At 50.7% G+C, this 18003-nt stretch overlaps 1 protein-coding gene across 1 annotated transcript in view; it reads left to right on the top strand.

Annotated features, from left to right (window-relative positions):
- LOC119951006 overlaps positions 1-17706 on the top strand; it is a 91821-nt gene extending 74115 nt beyond the window's left edge. Inside the window, exons 7-11 of the mRNA XM_038774038.1 lie at positions 11428-11563; positions 13906-14088; positions 14944-15111; positions 15583-15669; positions 17400-17706. Coding sequence (XP_038629966.1) covers positions 11428-11563; positions 13906-14088; positions 14944-15111; positions 15583-15669; positions 17400-17627 — 802 coding nt within the window. The 3' untranslated portion in view covers positions 17628-17706. The remainder of the gene's footprint in view (positions 1-11427; positions 11564-13905; positions 14089-14943; positions 15112-15582; positions 15670-17399) is intronic.
- The last annotated feature ends 297 nt before the right edge of the window (positions 17707-18003 follow it).

Below are 18003 nucleotides of genomic sequence, written 5' to 3'. Positions count from 1 at the left end.
CCCCAAACAAAAAGACCAACAAAGGACAAAGAATAAACTTGAAGTCGAAAAGAAATGGCCCCAAATGCAAATTAACAGCAGCATCAAACCAACTCCACCAACATTCAAAGTCCATCTTCTCCTGCCAGACCATTGTCTCTGACAAATTCTATCGCCTCCTCCGCTGACCCAAGTACAGCTCCCAGCCTTCGTAGGTCACCCACAGATGTGCTGGATACAGAAGCCGAAACTTCACCCCCTTCTTGAATAGGGCTGCCTCTGGCCTTATTGAAACTTGCTCTCCTTTTGGCCAGCTCTGTACCCAGTCCGTGTACACTCGGATTTCACTGCCCTCCCAGGTACAGCACCTCGTCTGCCTGGTCCACCTCAAGATCCACTCCTTGTCCAGGAAACGGTGCAATCGCGCCACCATTGCCCTCGGCGGCTCGTTCCCCTCAGGCTTCCTCATTAGCGCCCTGTGAGCTCGATCCGCCTCAAAGGCCGTGCAAGCACACGCTCTCCGAGCAGCTTCTCCAGCATTCTCCCCACATACACACCAGCATCGGCTCCTTCACTCCCCTCCGGCAGGCCCTCGAAACATATGTTCTGCCTGTGTGACTGGTTCCCTTGGTCTTCAGCCTTCTCCTGGAGCTGCCTCTGCTGGTCCCTCATCAGCCTTATCTCCGCTGCCATCGACGTGAACTGCTCTTCGTGTTCTCTCACCACCTCCTCCATCTTCTGGATCACCTGACCCTGGTCCTCCAGCCTCGTCTCCACGCAGTCGACCACCGCCTTGCTCGCTCTCCTTACATTGATGGGTAAACTGATCATAGGGTCATAGAATTTACAGTGCAGAAGGAGGCCATTCGCCCCATCGAGTCTGCACCAACCCACTTAAGCCCTCACTTCAACCCTATCCCCTTAACCAATTAACTTCTCCTAACCTTTTTTTTGGACACTAAGGGCAGATCCACCTAACCTGCGCATTTTTGGACTGTGGGAGGAAACCAGAGCACCCGGAGGAAACCCACGCAGACACAGGGAGAACTTGCAGACTCTGCACAGACAGTGACCCAAGCCGGGAATCGAACCTGGGACTCTGGAGCTGTGAAGCAACTGTGCTAACCACTGTGCTACTGTGCTGCCCTATTCTTGTTCAGAATGTTCACCAGCTTGTCCGTCGACCACTGAGCCGGCCGGGCCGCTCCCTGACCCTCACCCTGCCATCTCCACGTGCGTCGCAGGCGCCGCACCAGCTCTAACCGACTGATTCCCTCTTTTTCGACCGCTGCCGGCCCTCAGCTCCATACACCAGAGGGTCAATCTCTTCCCCTCACTCTCCTGCACCTTTTTTTCTCCTTGCATCCACCTGTCAACCGGGGAAAAGGTTTGAAAAAGCCACCACGAGCGGGAGCCAACAATGTGCAAAAACTCACTCCATGGCTCCCACTGGAAGTCCGACTGAGGGATTTTCACAGTGACTTCATTGCAGTGTTAATTTAAGCCCACTTGTTACACTAATAAAAATAATTATTATCAAGGTCTTGCCAATTCCCTCTGAACCTATCGCCAATTTCCTGTCAACGGTTAACCAATTCGTTCTCAGCATCTCGTTAATTCCCTCTCAGCCTCTCGCCAATTCCGTCACAACTTCTTGTCAATTGCCTCTTACCTTCTCACCGATTCCTCTCAATTTCTTGTTATTACCCTTCAACTTTCTGCCAATTCCCTCTCAACCTCCTGCCAATTCCCCCCCAACTTCTCTCCAATTCCCTCTCAACGTCTCGCCAATTCCTTTCAACCTCCAGCCAATTCCCTCTGAACATCCCGTCAATTGCCTCTCACCCTTTGCCAATTCCTTTTCAGCCTCTCATGATTTCCCTTTAAATTACTCGCCAATTCCATCTCAACCTTCTGCCAGTTCACTGAGAGGGAATTACAAGAGGTTGAGAGGGAATTGACGAGCAGGGTAGCATGGTGGTTAGCATAAATGCTTCACAGCTCCAGGGTCCCAGGTTCGATTCCCGGCTGGGTCACTGTCTGTGTGGAGTCTGCACGTCCTCCCCCTGTGTGCGTGGGTTTCCTCCGAGTGCTCCGGTTTCCTCCCACAGTCCAAAGATGTGCGGGTTAGGTGGATTGGCCATGCTAAATTGCCCTTAGTGTCCTAAAAAGTAAGGTTAAGGGAGGGAGGGAGGGAGGGGGGGGGGGGGGTTGTTGGGTTACGGGTATAGGGTGGATACGTGGGTTTGAGTAGGGTGATCATGGCTCGGCACAACATTGAGGGCCGAAGGGCCTGTTCTGTGCTGTACTGTTCTATGTTCTATGTTGTCAGGGAATTAGTGAGAAGTTGCGAGGTAATTGGCGAGAAATTGAGAAGGAGTTGGGGAGAGGTTGAGACGGTATTGGCAAAACATTGAGAGAGAATTGTCAAAAGGTCCAGAGGGAATTGGCAAAACGTTGAGAGGGAATTGGTGAGATGTTGACGTGTTTGTTGAAAAATCGAAAGGTAGCTGGCAGGAAATTGAAAGGGAATTGGTGAGCGTTGATAGGGAATTTGTGACCGTTGGGAGGGAATTGGAGGAAGGTTGCAGGTAATTTGTGAGGGCATTCGTGATAAATTTTGAGGGAATTGGTGAGAAGTTGAAGGTAACTGACATGACGTTGAGCGGGAAATGGCGAGAAGTTGAAGGTCGGGTGGAGGCGTGGGCGAAGTAGGGGGTCCTTTCTAAGGCCTGATGCAGACCCGATGGCCTCCTTCTGCACTGGAGGGATTCTATGCATTTGACGAGAAATTGTGGGGGAATTGGCAAAACGTTGAGAGGGAAATGGTGAGACGTTGAGCGGTAATTGGTGAGAAATTGAGAAGGGATTGGCTAGAGGTTCAGAGGGAGTTGGCGAGAATTTGAGAAGGAATTGGCAAGATGTTGAGACGGAATTATCACAAAGTTCTAAGGGATTTGATGAAAACTTGAGAGGGAACAGGCGAGTGGTCCACAGAGAGGGGGGAGAAGTTGAGAGGAAATTGACAAGAGTTTCAGAGGGAATTGGCAAGAAATTGAGAGGGAATTGGCGGGATGTTGAGAGGGAATTGGCGAGATGTTGAGAGGGAATTGACGGGATGTTGAGAGGGAATTGGCGGGATGTTGAGAGGGATTGGCGGGATGTTGAGAGGGAATTGGCGGGATGTTGAGAAGGAATTGATGGGATGTTGAGAGGGAATTGGCGGGATGTTGAGAGGGAATTGGCGGATGTTGAAAGGGAATTGGCGGGATGTTGAGATAGAATTGGCGAAATTTAAGAGGGAATTAGCGAGAACTTCAGAGGGAACATCAAGAGGTTGTGAAGGGATTTGATGATTAACAGGACGCTGATGGGGAATTGACGGGATGTTGAAAAGGAATTGGCGGGAGGTTTAGAGGGAATTGGAAAGGTGTTGAGAGGGAATTGGCAAGAGGTTCATAGGGAATTGACGAGTGGTTCAGAGGGAATTGCTGAGATTTTGTGAGCGGATTGGTGAAAGTTTTAGACGGAATTGGCGAGAAATTGAGAGGGAAGTTATGAGATGTTGACGGGGAATTGGCAATAGGTTGACAGGGAATTTGTGGAGGGATTGAGATGAATTGGCAAGATGCTGAGAAGGAGTTGGCAAGAGGTTCAGATGGAATTGGTGAGAAGTTCTGGGTAATTGGTGAGAAATTGAGAAGGAATTGTTGAGAGGGAATTAGCGGCGACTTGAGAGGGAATTGGCAAGAAATGAAGGAATTGGCGAGAGGTGGAGAGGGAATTGTCAACAATTTGACAGAGGCTTGGCGAAATGTTGAGACGTTATTGGTAAAACATTGAGAGAGAATTGGCAAAAGTTTCAGATGGAATTGTCGTGTGTTTCAGAGAGAATTGGTGAGACATTGGGAGGGAATTGGCGAAAGGTTCCGTGGGAATCGGCGAGAGGTTGACAGGGGATTGTTGAGAAATTGAGAGGTAACTGGCAGGTATTTCAGAGGAGGTTTGTCAGAAGTTGAGAGGTAATTTACGAGAAGTTGAGAGGGAATTGGCGGGAAGTTGAGAGTAGATTTGTGGTAAATTGAGACGTAATTGGCGAGAGGATGAGAGGGAATTTGTGAGGCTTTGAGAGAGAATTGCGAGAGGTTAAGAGGGAATTAACGAGAAGTTGAGAGGCAATTAGCGAGTAATTCAGAATGAATTTACAGTAGGCCGAGAGGGAATTGGAGAGAACTTTCAGAGGAAATTGGCGAGACGTTGAGAGAGAATTGGCAGGAGGTTGAGAGGGAATTGACGAGAGGTTCAGAAGCAATTGGCGAGAAGTTGAGGGGGAATTAGCGAGATGTTGAGATGGAATTGGCGAGAAATTGAGAGGAATTGGTGAGAAGGTAAGGCAATTAACGAGAGGTTGAGAGATATTTGGTGATGGGTTGAGAGGGAGTGGGAGAGAATTTGATTGGGAGTTGAATATCTAGGGGTATCAGACTTTTCAGAAGGACAAGCAGGAAGTTAAGGGAGGCCAATTCCCTCTCAACTTCTCGCCAATTCCATCTTTACTTCTCGCCAATTCCCTCTCAACTTCTCCCCAATTCCCTCTCAACTTCTCCCCAATTCCCTCAACTTCTCCCCAATTCCCTCTTAACTTCTCGCCAATTCCATCTTTACTTCTCCCCAATTCCCTCTCAACTTCTCGCCAATTCCCTCTCAACTTCTCGCCAATTCCCTCTCAACTTCTCCCCAATTCCCTCTCAACTTCTCCCCAATTCCCTCTCAACTTCTTGCCAATTCCCTCTCAACTTCTCGCCAATTCCCTCTCAACTTCTCGCCAATTCCATCTTTACTTCTCGCCAATTCCCTCTTAACTTCTCGCCAATTCCCTCTCAACATCTCGCCAATTCCCTCTTAACCTCTCGCCAATTCCCTCTCAACTTCTCCCCAATTCCCTCTTAACTTCTCGCCAATTCCCTCTCAACTTCTCCCCAATTCCCTCTTAACGTCTCGCCAATTCCCTCTCAACTTCTCACCAATCCCCTCTCAACTTCTCACCAATTCCCTCTTAACCTCTCGCCAATTCCCTCATAATTTTTCACCAATTCCCTCTCAACATCTTGCCAATTCCCTCTCAATTTCTCGCCAATTCTCTCTCAACCTCTCGCCAATCACCACTCAACTTCTTGCCAATCACCACTCAACCTCTCACCAATTTCCTCTCAACATCTCGCCAATTTCCTCTGCTCCCCTTGCAATTCCTTCTTAACTACCTTCCAATTCTTTCTCAATGTCTCCCCAATTCACTCTCATCTTGCCAATTGCCTCTCACTTTCTCACCAATTCCCTCTCAACCTCCTGCCAATTCTCCCTCAACATGTTGCCAATTCCTTCTTAACCTCTTGCAAATTCTCTCGCCAATTCCCTCTCGACCTCTGTCAATTCCATCTCAACCTCTCGCCCATCCCCTCTGAGGGCGGCACCGTAGCACAGTGGTTAGCACTGTTGCGTCACAGCACCAGGGTGTCAGGTTCGATTCCCGGCTTGGGCCATTGTCTGTGCGGAGTCTGCATGTTCTCCTCGTGTCTGTGTGGGTTTCCTGCGGGTGTTCCGGTTTCCTTCCTCAAATCCCGAAAAGACGTGCTGTTAGCTGAATTGGACATTCTGAATTCTCCCTCTGTGTACCCGAACAGGCGCCATAGGCGACTGGGGGATTTTCACAGTAACTTCATTGCAGTGTTAATTTAAACCTACTTGGAACACAAATAAAAATTATTATTATTATCAATGTCTTGCCAATTCCCTCTCAACGTCTCACCTATTCCTTCTCAACTTCGAGCCAATTCCGTCTGGACGTCTCATCAATTGCCCCTCATCAGATTACAAGAGGCAGATTGAGAACCTAGTGGAGTGGTGTAATGACAACAATCTCTCCCTCAATGCCAGCAAAACTAAGGAGCTTGTTATTGACTTCAGGAAACAAAGTACACACCCCTGTCTGCATCAACTGGGCTGAGGTGGAGATGGATAACAGCTTCAATTTCCTAGGGCTGCACGTCACCAAAAATCGGTCCTGGTTCACCCATGTCGACCTTACGACCACGAAAGCACAACAGCGCCTTTACTTCCTCAGGAAATAAGGAACTTCAGCCTGTCCACATTGACTCTTACTAACTTTTACAGATGCACCATAGAAAGCATCCTATTTGGCTGCATCACAGTCTGGTATGGCAACTGCTCAGCCCAGGACCTCAAGAAACTTCAGAGAGTCGTAAACACAAACCCGCCTCCCATCCATTGACTCCAACTACACCTCCCACTGCCTTGGGAAAGCGGGCAGCATAATCCAAGATCCCTCCCACCCGGCTTACTCACTCTTCCAACTTCTTCCATCGGGCAGGAGATACAAAAGTCTGATAACGCGTCCAAACAGATTCAAAAACAGCTTCCTCCCCGCTGTTCCCAGACTCCTAAACGACCCTCTTATGGACTGACCTGATTAATACTACAATCCTGTATGCGTCACCCGATGCTGGTGTCTATGTATTTACATTGTGTACCTTGTTTTGCCCTATTATGTATTTTCTTTTCATGTTCTAAATATTTGAGCTGCTCGCAGAAAAATAATTTTCACTGTACCTCGGGTACACGTGAAAATGAACAAACTCCAATCCAATTCCCTTTCAGCCTCTCCTTTAAATTACTTGCTAATTCCATCTCAACCTCCTGCCAATCTCCCTCCTGCTAATTCCCTCTCAACGTCGCGCCAATTATCTCTCGAATTCTATGCAATTGCCTTTCAACCTCTCGCCAATTCCCTCTCAACCTCCTGCCTCCTGCTCCTCTCACAATTCCTTCTTCAGTTCTTGCCAATTCCCTCTAAACGTCTCCCAAATTTCCTCTCAACTGCTTGCCAATTCCCTCTCAACTTCTCGCCAATACCCTCTCAATTTCTCACCAATTATCTCTTAACTTCTCAAAAATTCCCACACAAGCTCTCGACAATTTCCTCTCAACTTCTCGTTAGTTCCCTCTTTCATCTCCAATTCCCACTCAATTTCTTGCCAATTCCCTGGCAACTTCCAGCCAATTCCTAACTGATGCCAATTCCTTGCCAAACTCACCAAATCGGTCTCAATTTCTCACCAATTACTTCTCAACTTCTCACCAAGCCCCTCTCAACTTCATAGCAATTTCTTCTCAAGAGGTTGAGATGGAGTTGCCAAGACATTGAGAGGGAATTGGCGCAAGGTAGAGAGGGCATTGGCAGGAATTTGAGACGAAATTGGCTTGAAGTTGAAGGTGATTGGTGAGAAATTGAGCGGGAATTGGCAAAGCTTTAAAGGGGAATTGGCGAGAGGTGGAGGGAATTGGCGAGTGTTCAAGATGGATTGGCGAGACATTCAGAGAAAATTAACGAGAAGTGGCGAGTGATATGGCGGGAAGTTGAGAAGGGATTGGCGTGATATTGATAGGAATTGGCAAGTAGTAATAAGAGAGATTGAGGGGAAATTGACAAGAGGTTGACAGGAAATTAGCGAGAGGTTGAGAAGGAATTGGCGAGAGATTAAGAGGGAATTGGCAAAAGTTTGACAGGGAATTTATGAGACATTAAGGGGGCATTGATGAGAGGTTGAGAGTGAGTTGTCGAGTGGTTGGAAGGGAATTGATGGGAGATTGAGATCGATTTGGCAAGACATTGAGAAGGAATTTGGGAGAGGTTAAGAGGGAACTGGTGAGTGGTTGAGATGGATTGATTGATTTATTGTCACATGTACCGAAGTACTGTGAAATGTATTTTTCTACAGCCAAGGGAATGTACACAGTATGTACATAGTAGGCAAAAGAATAATTGACACAGTACATTGACAAATGGTACATCGACAAACAGTGATTGGTTACAGTGCGGAACAAGGGCCAAACAAAGCAAATACATGAGCAAGAGCAGCATAGGGCATTGTGAATAGTGTTCTTACAGGGAACAGATCAGTCCGAGGGGGAGTCGTTGAGGAGTCTTGAAGCTGTGGGGAAGAAGCTGTTCCTGTGTCTGGATGTGCAGGTTTTCAGACTTCTGTACCTTCTGCCTGATGGAAGGGTCTGGAAGAAGGCAAAGCCTGGGTGTGAGGGATCTCTGACAATGCTGTCTGCCTTCCTGAGGCAGCAGGAGGTGTAGACAGAATCAATGGGAGGGTGGCCAGCTTATATGGTTCGTTGGGCTGAGTTCACCACACTCTGCAGTTTCTTGCGATCTTGAACCGAGCAGTTGCCGTACGAAGCTGTGATGCAGCCGGATAGGATGCTCTCTATGGCACATCTGTAGAAGTTTGTGAGAGACGATGCAGACATGCTGAATTTCTTTAGCTTCCGTAGGAAGTAGAGACGTTGTTGGGCTTTCTTGACTGTTGCATCAACGTGAGTGGACCAGGACAGACTGTTGGTGATGGTGACACCTTGGAACTTAAAGCTAGCAATTGGCAAGAGTTTAAGATGTAATTGGCAGGATGTTGAGAGGGGACTGGTGGGAATTGGATGCAAGTTCACTCGGAATTAGCAGGAGATTGAGAGGGAATTGCCGAGAAGTTGAGGTGGGATTTGCGAGGAAGTTGGCGAGAAATTTAGTGGGCATTGGTAAGTTGAACAAGAAACGGCGAGAAGTTGAGATGGGAATGGCGAGAATTTGAGATGAATTTGGCGAGGTGTTGAGAGGGAATTGGCAAGAAGTAAAAAGGGAAATGCGTGAACTTGAGAGTTAATTGGCGAGGGGTTGAAAGGAAATTGGCGACAGCTTGAGAGGTGATTGGCGACGGGATGAGAGGGAATTGACAAGAGATTGAAAATGTCGGAAAGAGTTTGAGAGGGAATTGGCGGGACATTGAAAGGGGATCGTTGGGATATTGAGAGAGAATTTGCTAGAAGTTAGTGGGAAATAGCAAGACGTTGAGAGGGATTTGGCGAGAGGGAATTGGCATTTTGTTCAGAGAAATTCGCGAGACGTTGAGATGGGATTGGTGAGACATTTAGAGGAATTTGGCGAGAAATTTGAGAGGGAATTGGCAAGAGATAATTGGGGAATTGGCGATAAATTGAGGGAGAATTGGCAAGACGTTGGAGGGAGTTGGTGAGAGATTGAGTGGGAATTGACTAGATTATGACAAGCTTTTTCCAAGAGTGGGGGTGTCAATTACAAGGGGTCACGATTTCAAGGTGAGAGGGGAAAAGTTTAAGGGAGATGTGCGTTGGAAGTTTTTTACGCAGAGGTTGGTGGGTGCCTGGAATGCTTTGCCAGCGGGGGTGGTAGAGGTGGGTACGATAGCATAATTTAAGATGCATCTACACAGATATATGAGCGGGTGGGGAACAGAGAGAAGTAGACCTTGGAAAATAGGCAACAGGTTTAGATAAAGGATCTGGATCAGCGCAGGCTGGGAGGGCCGAAGGGCCTGTTCCTGTGCTGTAATTTTCTTTGTTGTTCTTTTTTTGTTCTCTTAAATGACAGGAGGTTTTATGAGGAATTTGAAATGAAATGAAATGAAAATCGCTTATTGTCACGAGTAGGCTTGAATGAAGTTACTGTGAAAAGCCCCTAGTCGCCACATTCTGGCGCCTGTTCGGGGAGGCTGGTACGGGAATTAAACCGTGCTGCTCGCCTGCTTTGGTCTGCTTTAAAAGCCAGCGATTTAGCCCTGTGCTAAACCGGGTGAGAAGTTGAGAGGGAATTGGCGAGATGTTGAAAGAGGATTTGTGGGTAATTGAGACAGGATTAGCGAGAGGTTTGTGGGAAATAGCAAGACGTTGGGAGGGAATTAGTGATAGGGATTTGGCGAGAGGTTGAGAGGGGATTGGCAAGAAGTTGGAAGGGATTGGCGAGAAGCTGAGGGGATTGGCGAGAAGTTGAGAGGGGATTGGCGAGAAGTTGAGAGGGGATTGGCGAGACGTTGGAGGGGATTGGTGAGAAGTTGAGAGGGGATTGGGGAGAAGTTGGAGGGGATTGGCGAGAAGTTGGAGGGGATTGGTGAGAAGTTGGAGGGGATTGGTGAGAAGTTGAGAGGGGATTGGCGAGAAGTTGAGAGGGGATTGGCGAGAAGTTGAGAGGGGATTGGTGAGACGTTGAGAGGGGATTGACGAGAAGTTGAGAGGGGAATTAGCGAGAAGTTGAGAGGGGATTGGGGAGAAGTTGAGAGGGGATTGGCGAGAAGTTGAGAGGGGAATTAGCGAGAAGTTGAGAGGGGAATTAGCGAGAAGTTGAGAGGGGATTGTGAGAAGTTGAGAGGGGATTGGTGAGAAGTTGAGAGGGGATTGGCGAGAAGTTGAGTGGGGATTGGCGAGAAGTTGGAGGGGATTGGTGAGAAGTTGAGAGGGAATTGGTGAGAAGTTGGAGGGGATTGGTGAGAAGTTGAGAGGGGATTGGTGAGAAGTTGAGAGGGGAATTAGTGAGAAGTTGGAGGGGATTGGGGAGAAGTTGGAGGGGATTGGGGAGAAGTTGAGAGGGGATTGGGGAGAAGTTGGAGGGGATTGGGGAGAAGTTGGAGGGGATTGGGGAGAAGTTGGAGGGGATTGGGGAAAAGTTGGAGGGGATTGGCGAGAAGTTGGAGGGGATTGGGGAGAAGTTGGAGTGGATTTGCAAGAAGTTGGAGGGGATTGGCGAGAAGTTGGAGGGGATTGGCGAGAAGTTGGAGGGGATTGGGGAGAAGTTGGAGGGGATTGGGGAGAAGTTGGAGGGGATTGGGGAGAAGTTGGAGGGGATTGGGGAGAAGTTGGAGGGGATTGGCGAGAAGTTGGAGGGGATTGGCGAGAAATTGGAGGGGATTGGCGAGAAGTTGGAGGGGATTGGCGAGAAGTTGGAGGGGATTGGCGAGAAGTTGGAGGGGATTGGCGAGAAGTTGGAGGGGATTGGCGAGAAGTTGAGAGGGGATTGGCGAGAAGTTGGAGGGGATTGGCGAGAAGTTGAGAGGGGATTGGCGAGAAGTTGAGAGGGGATTGGCGAGAAGTTGGAGGGGATTGGCGAGAAGTTGGAGGGGATTGGGGAGAAGTTGGAGGGGATTGGGGAGAAGTTGGAGGGAATTGGTGAGAAGTTGGGGGCGAGTTGGCGAGAAATTGAGAAGGAATTGCCGAAATTTTTTAAGGGAATTGGCGGGAAGTTGAGACGGAATTGGTGAGAAATTCAGAGAAAATTGCTGGGAGGTTGAGAGGAAATTGGTGAGAAGGAATTGGTGAGAAATTGAAAGGGAATTGTTCATGGTAGTGAAGCAAAAGTTCAGAGAGAATTGGGAGTTCAGAGTAAATACAGAAGAAGTGGTGGAGAAATAGACGGTGAGGGAAAATGGTGGACGATATCGGTGAGGTTTCAAAGTGCCTCATGGATGACGGACAGTGTTTGGGAGGGTCCTTGAAAAGATAACATATGTGAATAAATTTTTGGGGCCCCTATCTCCCCACCGTCCCCCTCCCCTGTCTTTCCAGAAAGCCCTGGGTGATGCAATCTCAGGACATGAAAACACTCCTGTGCAATGTCGTACTCTCGAATGCTTGCATCTCCTCGAGCGTCATGGCGAACTGGATGGAGATTGAAACCAATCGCTTGGGCTTTGGGTCAAAGGTGAGTGTTCGATCATGCTTGCCCAGCAGAAGCCATTGTCCACTGTTGGAGGGTCAGTACTGAGGGAGCGCTGCACCATTGGAGGGTCAGTACTGAAGGAGTGCTACACTGTTAGAGGGTCAGTACTGAGGGAGCACCGCATTGTCATAGGTCAGGACTAAGGGAGTACCGCAGTGTCGGATGTTCAGAACTGAGGGAACGGCGGACTGTCGAAGGGTCAGTACTGAGTGAGCAGCGCACTATACAAGGGTCAGCACTGAGGTTGCAGCCGCACATTCAGAGGGTCAGTACTAAGGGTCAGTACTGAGGGAACACTGCACTATAAGTGGGTCAGAATTGAGGGAGTACTGCACTGTCGGAGGGTCAGTACTGAGGGAGTGCCGCACTGTCAGAGGGTCAGCACTGAGGGAAGCCCGCACTGTCAGAGGGTCAGTATCGAGGGAGTTCCACACTGTCAGAGGGTCAGTACTGAGGGAAGCCCGCACTGTCAGAGGGTCGGTCCTGAGGGAGTGCCGCACTGTCAGAGGGTCAGCACTGAGAGAGTGCTGCACTGTCAGAGGGTCAGTACTGAGGGAGTGCCGCACTGTCGAAGGGTCAGTACTGAGGGACTGCTGCACTGTCAGACGGTCAGTACTGAGGGAGTGCTGCACTGTCAGAGGGTCAGTACTGACGGAGCTCTGCACTGTCGGAGGGTCAGTACTGAGGGAAGCCCGCACTGTCAGAGGGTCGGTCCTGAGGGAGCGCTGCACTGTCAGAGGGTCAGCACTGAGGGAGTGCCGCACTGTCGGAGGGTCAGTATTGAGGGACTGCTGCACTGTCAGAGGGTCAGTACTGAGGGACTGCTGCACTGTCAGAGGGTCAGTACTGAGGGAGTGCCGCACTGTTAGAGGGTCAGTACTGAGGGAGTGCCACACTGTCGGAGGGTCAGTACTGAGGGAGTGCTGCACTGTCAGAGGGTCAGTACTGAGGGAGTGCTGCACTGTCAGAGGGTCAGTACTGAGGGAGTGCCGCACTGTCAGAGGGTCAGTACTGAGGGAGTGCTGCAATGTTAGAGGGTCAGTACTGAGGGAGTGCCGCACTGTCAGAGGGTCAGCGCTGAGGGAAGCCCGCACTGTCGGAGAGATTATTCTTACTGATCTGAGAATCTAAAACAGTTGGAAGGCACACAGTGGCCAATTGTTCTGTTCTGGGATGAAGGGAAATTACTGAAATCGTGATGAATGAATCAAAGAACAAAGAATCATAGAATTTATAGTGCAGAAAGAGGTCATTCGGCCCATCAACTCTGCATTGGCCCTTGGAAAGAGCACCCCACGTAAGGCTATCCCCGTAACCCCACCTAACCTTCAGACACAAAGGAGCAATTGATGATGGCCAATCCACCTAATGTTGAGGTGCTGTACCCGAGTGATTTCCAGCCACATCCTGGGAGGTTAACATTGACCAGAAACTGAACTGGGACCAGCCATATAAATACTGTGGCTACCAGAGCAGGTCAGAGGCTGGGAATCCTGCGGAGAGTAACTCACCTCCTCAACCCCCCCCCCCCCGCCAAACCCCCAGCCACCCCCACCCTGTTCACCATCTACAAGGACACAAGTCAGGAGTGTGATGGGAAACTCTCCCACTTGCCTGCACGATTGCGGCTCCCAACAACACTCGAGAGGCTCGACACCATCCAGAACAAAGCAGCCCCGCTCGATCGTCACGCTAACCACAAACATTCACTGCCTCCACCACCACCCCACAGTGGCAGCCGTGTGTATCATCTACAAGTTGCACTGCAGTAACTTGCCAACGCTCTTCCGGCAGCACCTTCCAAACCCTCCACCTCTACCGTCTGGAAGGACAAGGGGGAGGGCAACAGACATGTGGGGAACACCCACCGTCTGCAAGTTCCCTCTCCGAGCCCCCCCCCCCCCACACCTTTCCGACTGGGGATATATATAGGCCGTTCCTTCACTGTTGCTGGATCAGAATTGTTGAATTCACTCCCTAGCAGCTCCGTAGGTGTACCTGCGTCACACAGGAACTGCAGTGGGTTCAAGATGGTGGCTCATCCACCATCTTCTCAAGGGGCAACTGGGGACGAACAATAAATGCAGAGGCTCCAGCCAGCGACACCCACATCCCACGAACGAATAAATATGAGAGGATTTTGGTCAGAGTAAACTCATGACTATATTCGGGAGACTGTCAGTCGCGACGAACAATAAAGAGCTGATGGGACAGGGCAGGACTTGAAGCCTTTAAATCTGTCTGGATCACATTTCAGGGGAGGGGCAGACTCCTCCGGCTGCCTCGGTCACTGATACCCTCCCTGTGTCTTTCTTCCCTCATAGGTGTGTGATGAGTTAGGGAGAAGGCATGCGGAACCATGCCCCCTCTGCGCCTTCTGCTCACTGAAGGTTGAACAATGCCGGTCGAGAAGGAAGCTCCAGAGAGTGCCCTGCACTAACTACGCCAAAACCATCCTCTACCTGAACCCCATGGTGGACGCAGAGCACCGGAAAATTGGCATCAAGGTAAATGGGTAAACCCACTCCAACCCCTCTGCGCCCCTTGGCCACCCAGTTTATCACACTCCCTCAACCCCGCGCTCTCAGAGGGAGAACTCTGTGCTCTACCTGCCCCGGAAAGAGCTGGATGCCAATGCTGGGTATAATGTGGGAGGACTATAGGGGCGGGTATTATGTCTCCCTTTGTCAGGTCCCATTTCTCAGCGGGAGCTCTGTTTTGTACCTGTCTCTGGGAGTGCTCAATGCCGACACTGGGTATAATGTGGGTCGGACTATAGGGCGGTTATCATGCTCTCCCTTGGTCAGATTCCCCTATTTTAAGATGGAGCTCTATATTTTACGTGTCCCTGGGAGTGCTCGATGCTGACACTGGGTATCAAGTGGTAGGACAGAGCAGCATGGTGGGACAGTGGTTAACACTGCTGTGTCACGGTGTCGACGTCCCAGGTTCCATCCCGGCCCAGGGTCACTGTTCGTGTGGAGTTTGCACATTCTCCCCGTGTTTGCTTGGGTTTCGCCCCCACACCCAAAGATGTGCAGGGTAGGCGAATTGACCACGTTTAATTGCCCCTTCATTAGAAAAAATGAATTGGGCACGCTAAAGTTACTTAAAAAAAATAAAGTGGTAGGACTATAGGAGGGTTGGGACTATAGGAGGGTTATCATGTTCTCTGTCAGGTTCCCCTTTCTGAGAGGGAGCTCTGTAATGTAGCTGTCTCTGGGAGTGCTCGTTGTTAACACTTGGTATAAGGTGGGAGGGACTATAGGAGTGTTATCATGCTCTCCCTTTGTCACAGTATCCTTTCTCAAGAGGGAGCCCTCTTTTGTACCAGCTTTAATGGTAATTTCTTGCTCTTTCAGATGGGCAGTTCCGAAGAGATGGAGTATGATGGGATGGAAACGTACGGTGGCTTAAGCGCTGAATATTGGTGCACCCGCTTGGCTGCCCAGGGCTGCGACGACTCAAGGGTGATGGCCTGGCTGCAGCTGGAATACTCCTCCTTCCATGAGGGTGCCTTTCCGGACCAGGTGTGATGGCGGCCCTTTCCCGAGAGTCCCCTGCTGTGTCAACCTCCAGTGCAACGTGCATTCCTCATTGAGCAGTCAGATCGGTGGGAGGGGGGGTCAATATATCAGGATGGAGCGGGATGGCAAGGGAACCTACACTCCTTACCATGTGTAGACACCACCTTTGGCTGTTCGAACTCAGCAGAACTCGTACCGGCTTCCGAATGATACAGTGGGGCGGGAGCGGTGGGGGGCGGGTCGTAAAGGAAGATGACATGAGCAGCGTGTGTATTTGTTACCCCTCAGGCCCCTCTGCCACCCCACTAATACTATTCAGATGGTCCAACAGTCAACTGGGGCAGGGTGGGGCCCTCTCTGTGGGTTTGGGGGCTGTGGGATCCTTGATGTGTGAGCATCACAACCACAATAAACACTGTCTTTTCTCTCTCCATCTCTCCTCCTCCCTCTGTCGCTCACTCCTTCCTGCCACAGATTTGTGACAATCAAGGTCAAGTACACCCACATTATTGCAGCTTTAAGAGTTTCCAATGCCGACAGCGGGTATCTTCAAATGACAAGGTAAGGTAAGAGGCCCACATGTCCAGCACCCTTCCCTCGTTATGCCAGCCTCTCCCCTCCACCCCCCCCCCCAACGCACCTATCACCATCCGATATACCCGTATGCTGTCCTCTCCCGTCACACCCACAGCCCCATCCGAACCCCAAACCCTGTACTGTTGTGTCCCATTGATGGAGTGCTACACATCAGAGGGTCAGTGCTGAGGGAGCGCCGTACTGTCAGAGGGTCAGTGCTGAGGGAGCGCCGTACTGTCAGAGGGTCAGTACTGAGGGAGAGCCACACTGTCAGAGGTTCAGTACTGAGGGAGCGCCACACTGTCAGAGGGTCAGTACTGAGGGAGTGCCGCACTGTCAGAGGGTCAGTGCTGAGGGAGCGCCGTACTGTCAGAGGGTCAGTACTGAGGGAGCGCCACACTGTCAGAGGGTCAGTACTGAGGGAGCGTTGCACTGTCGGAGGGTCAGTACTGAGGGAGTGCTGCACTGTCAGAGGGTCAGGACTGAGGGAGTGCTGCACTGTCAGAGGGTCAGTACTGAGGGAGTGCTGCACTGTCAGAGGGTCAGTACTGAGGGAGTGCCGCACTGTCAGAGGGTCAGTACTGAGGGAGCGCTGCACTGTCGGAGGGTCAGTACTGAGGGAGTGCTGCACTGTCAGAGGGTCAGGACTGAGGGAGTGCTGCACTGTCAGAGGGTCAGTACTGAGGGAGTGCTGCACTGTCAGAGGGTCAGTACTGAGGGAGCGCCACACTGTCAGAGGGTCAGTACTGAGGGAGCGCTGCACTAACAGAGTGTGAGTTCTGAGGGAGCGCTGCACCGACAGAGGGTCAGTACTGAGGGAGTGCCGTACTGTCAGAGGGTCAGTACTGGGGGAGTGCCGCACTGTCAGAGGGTCAGTACTGAGGGAGTGCTGCACTGTCAGAGGGTCAGTACTAAGGGAGCGCCACACTGTCGGAGAGTCAGTACTGAGGGAGTGCTGCAGTGTCAGAGAGTCAGTACTGAGGGAGAGCCGCACTGTCAGATGGTCAGTACTGAGGGAGCGCTGCACTGTCAGAGGGTCAGTACTGAGGGAGCGCCGCACTGTCAGATGGTCAGTACTGAGGGAGCGCCGCACTGTCAGAGGGTCAGTACTGAGGGAGTGCCGCACTGTCAGAGGGTCAGTGTTGAGGGAGTGCCGCACTGTGGGAGGGTCAGTACTGAGGGAGCGCCGTACTGTCAGAGAATCAGTACTGAGGGAGTGCCGCACTGTGGGAGGGTCAGTACTGAGGGAGCGCTGCACTGTCGGAGAGTCAGTACTGAGGGAGCGCCGTACTGTCAGAGGGTCAGTACAGAGGGAGCACAACACTGTCGGATGGTCAGTACTGAGGGAGCACCGCACTGTCAGAGGGTCAGTACTGAGGGAGCGCTGCACTGTCGGAGGATCAGTACTGAGGGAATGCCGCACTGTCAGAGAGTCGGTACTGAGAGAGTGCCGCACTGTCAGAGGGTCAGTACTGACGGAGTGCAGCACTGACGGAGAGCTAGTGCTGATGGAGAGGCGCACTGTCGGAGGGTCAGTACTGAGAGAATGCTGCACTTTCGGAGGGTCAGTACTGAGAGAACAGCAGACTGTCGGAGTTTCAGCCCCATGCATGGGACAAGATGAGGTGCTATCTTCCATATCTCTTGTCTGTCTCTCACTCTCCATCCCTCCAAACTGCACCCCCCTTCCCTAAACCACCTCTCTCCTCCTACAGGTGACGAGGGTGATTTGCAAGGATCTGGAATCCTACCACATCCTGAAGGAGCAGGAGGCGGAAAGGAACGTGCTCCTGTGGATCGAGCAATATAGCCGGGGCTCCCACATTGACATTGAGGACTTACCCGAGCCCACAACACCGAGCGGGCAGAAGCATATCCAACTGCAGCAGTGGAATATTAGGGGGAAACCCATTATCATCCTCAAGGAGTTACCCGGGGGCTGACCTGGACCATGAGAGGAAGAAGTGATAAGGAGCAGAACCAATGTTAAACAAAAATAAATATGTTCTTTTTCTAAATAAAGCCATCTTCACTCTCTGTCTTCATTGGAGAGTAAATCTCCCTCTACACCGTCCCCATCAAACACTCCCAGGACAGGTACAGCACGGGGTTAGATACAGAGTAAAGCTCCCTCTACACTGTCCACATCAAACACTCCCAGGATGGGTACAGCACGGGGTTAGATACAGAGTAAAGCTCCCTCTACACTGTCCCCATCAAACACTCCCAGAACAGGTACAGCACGGGGTTAGATACAGAGTAAAGCTCCCTCTACACTGTCCCCATCAAACACTCCCAGGATGGGTACAGCACGGGGTT

This window comes from Scyliorhinus canicula, chromosome 16 (assembly GCF_902713615.1).
Source record: "Scyliorhinus canicula chromosome 16, sScyCan1.1, whole genome shotgun sequence".
NCBI lineage: Eukaryota > Metazoa > Chordata > Chondrichthyes > Carcharhiniformes > Scyliorhinidae > Scyliorhinus > Scyliorhinus canicula.
Note: the sequence above shows the minus strand (reverse complement) of the source record. Positions and strands in the feature narration are given on the sequence as shown.